This window comes from Brachionichthys hirsutus, unplaced genomic scaffold (assembly GCF_040956055.1).
Source record: "Brachionichthys hirsutus isolate HB-005 unplaced genomic scaffold, CSIRO-AGI_Bhir_v1 contig_380, whole genome shotgun sequence".
Lineage (NCBI taxonomy): Eukaryota > Metazoa > Chordata > Actinopteri > Lophiiformes > Brachionichthyidae > Brachionichthys > Brachionichthys hirsutus.
This window is the reverse complement of record NW_027181573.1, coordinates 1-3000: the sequence shown is the minus strand read 5'-3', so window position 1 is coordinate 3000 and position 3000 is coordinate 1. Positions and strand designations below refer to the sequence as shown.

Genomic DNA, 3000 nt, shown 5'->3' with positions numbered 1-3000 from the left:
TCTTTTGTTTCAATAAAGTTTTGAATACGCGCACTCGCGTTGCCATTAAAGCCGTCTGTCTGGTTTCCCTTTCGGGGGGGGGGGGGGTCATTGCAGAAGTCCTCCTTCCACCGGCCCCAGACCCTGGGCTACAGGAACGGCTACGCGATGCCGCGCCGCCCTGCGGGGGGCGTCGGACGGGACCCGCTCTTACCGGAGCAGCTGACCCAGCAGGAGATCAACGAGCTGCGCGTTGAGGTTCCAGACATCCGGTACGACGTGTACGAACGAGGCCCGGCGGAAGGGTTCGTCCCCGCCCACGTGGCCCTGGACAAGAAGGTACGGCAGCACACCTGGGGGGGGGGGGGGGGGGGGCAGGTCCAAACGTCTCCAACCTCCTCCTCTTTCAGGTGCTTCGCTTCTACGCCTACTTTGAGGAGAGCGTCCTGTACTCCCCCGAGGAGGACCGCCGCGTGCGCCCCGTGGTCGTCTTCTACTACCTGGAGGACGACAGCATGGCGCTGGTGGAGCCCCCGGTGGAGAACTCTGGGATGGCTCAGGGGAAGCGGATCAAGCGCCAGCGCCTGCCCAAGAACGCCAGAGGAGACCACTACCGGTGGAAGGACCTCAACCTGGCCCAGGACCTCCAGGTGTACGGGGTCACGTACCGCGTCACGCACTGCGACGCCTTCACGCAGGTATGGCTCCTCCCACCTCTGGCGCGTGCGGGCGGGGGGGGGGTCACGTCCTCCCTCCTCTCTGCCGCAGGAGTTCATGGAGAGTCAGGGGATCGTCCTGAACGACCCGGAGGCGGCGCGCCCGGATCCTTACAGCCAACGCCGCAGGGCCCCGCAGCCCTCCCACACCACGCCGTCCGACTTCGACCGCACGCGGCAGTTCCTCACCATGGACAGGAAGGTACGTCCAGCCCGGGGGGGGCACGATGGACAGTTCTTTAACCTGTTCTCGCCAGGTGTTGCGCTTCTTTGCTCTGTGGGACGACGCGGACTCTTTGTCCACGGAGACCAGGCCCGTCACCATCCAGTACTTCCTCGTGGACGACACCGTGGAGGTCCGGGAAGTCCACGAACCCAACAGCGGCCGGGATCCCGCCCCCGTCCTGATGCGCAGACAGAAGCTGCACAAGAAGGTCAAGCCGGAGTCTGGTGAGCGGCGGCGGCGGCGACCGTCACGGTGACGTCGGCGTAAACTGACCGTACGTGTCTCCGTGTCCAACCAGAGGACTTTCCGCGTTGCGTCCTGGAGATGTCTCCGGCTGAGGTGGACGAGTACTACTCCCCGAGAGACTTCCCCCTGGGCCAGCCGGTCACGCTGCTGGGGCGGGTCTTCCGGCTGCACGACTGCGACGCCTTCACCAGGGAGTACTACCGGAAGCACCACCCCGACCTGGAGACGAGCCCCCTGGACGTCCCGAGGAAGACCGGGGGCCCCCGGGACAGGAAGCAGGTGAGAGACGCGCCTCATCTACGGCGGCGGCGGCGTCTTTAATCTCACGCCACGAGCTTCTTCACCTCCGCTTGTGTCGGCAGGCGTCGCCCCCCCCCTGGAACGGCTTCGGCTCGCTGGAAGACTCCCTGCAGAACTGCTTGTCCTTGATTCCCGGGCCGCCCAAGAAGAACGTGCTGAAGATGCTGGAGAACAGCCACAGGGTTCTGCGCTACAGCGCCAGGCTGGTGCGTCGGCGCCGTCGTCACAAACTTTGTTGTTACCATAGCAACCCAGCAGGTGGCAGCATTCTACGTGTCTCAGGGGCCAATAAATGGGACTCAGAGAAACTTTAGCATCACGAGAATAAGAATTGTTCCGTCCTGTGATTTTTATTTATTTATTCATTTACATGATTTGGATTTTCACACAACCCCCTCCCCCCCCCTCTCCTTTCCGGACCTGCTTCCTTCCAGGACTCCCAGAACCCGGACGACGAGGGCCGCCGCTTCGTGCTGTCCTACTTCCTGTCCACCGACATGATCAGCATCTTTGAGAAACCCACTCGGAACTCCGGCATCATTGGCGGAAAGTTCCTGGAGAAGACGCGCGTCCCCAAGCCCGGATCCACAGTCCAGAACCCGGAGTTCTACTCGCCGGCAGATTTTGCCATCGGATCCACGGTGGAGGGTAAAACATCCTCCTTTATCGATCACCCGGCTGCAGCTGATCGATAATAACCCCCAGGTTTGCCCCTCCAGTCTTCGGCCATCGCTTCGTGCTGACGGACGCCGACCGCTACGTGATGACGTACCTGCAGTCCGTCGCCGGGCAGGTCCCGGGTCCCACGCTGGAGTCTCTGCAGCACAAGCTGGGCGTGTTGACGACAGACGACCTGCCGGGGGACCGGGGCGAGACCAACCGGGACGAGACCAACCGGAACCGGGACGAGACCAACCGGGGCGAGACCAACCGGGACGAGACCAACCGGGGCGAGACCAACCGGGACGAGACCAACCGGAACCGGGACGAGTCCAACCAGGCTGAGTCCAACCAGATCAGCCGTTTAGAATGACGCACCTTTAGATACGCGTGACATCATTTCATAGCTCGTGCTCGTCTCTCATTGGCTGTTGCGTGATGATGTCACCGAGGAGGCAGAATGCTTGCCCCGTGTTAAATGTGCTTAAATGACGTCAGGTAAATGTTAGCCAGTATTATTAGCGCGTTAATCTAATTATAGAATGATATTTAAACGGTTCTGTTTGTAGAACAAAACTTCGACTGAAATAACTTCCTCTCGGAGCTAATAATCAGGACGCGTGAACATTTATTCCCCTTAAACGATTCCCTCCAGCAGGCTAACGCTCCCTTTGCAGAGAGATAATGTTTAATATTAGAATATTCCAGCTAATCCATTCTGGTTTACTGTAAACGGCTCTGCAGTGTTAGCACGGCGCCGTTAGCATTGAGCTAATAGCATCGGCGATACGCCGTTTAACCTGAAATCCTTGTTTTAATCGTGTAGAAACACTGAAGTGGAACAAAAGCACATCATATCAGAAAATCGCATTT

General features: G+C 59.5%; 1 protein-coding gene across 1 annotated transcript; it reads left to right on the top strand.

Annotated features, from left to right (window-relative positions):
- Nucleotides 1-51: 51 nt before the first annotated feature.
- LOC137917535 (EF-hand domain-containing protein 1-like) lies at nucleotides 52-2500 on the top strand (the record flags this gene model as incomplete). The annotated part of the gene is given in 10 exon segments (XM_068760251.1): nucleotides 52-88; nucleotides 90-318; nucleotides 390-677; nucleotides 748-897; nucleotides 953-1145; nucleotides 1220-1446; nucleotides 1530-1673; nucleotides 1902-2115; nucleotides 2187-2366; nucleotides 2454-2500. Coding segments are annotated over 10 exon segments (1709 nt in total), but the record flags the coding sequence as incomplete, so codon positions are not given.
- Nucleotides 2501-3000: the final 500 nt, after the last annotated feature.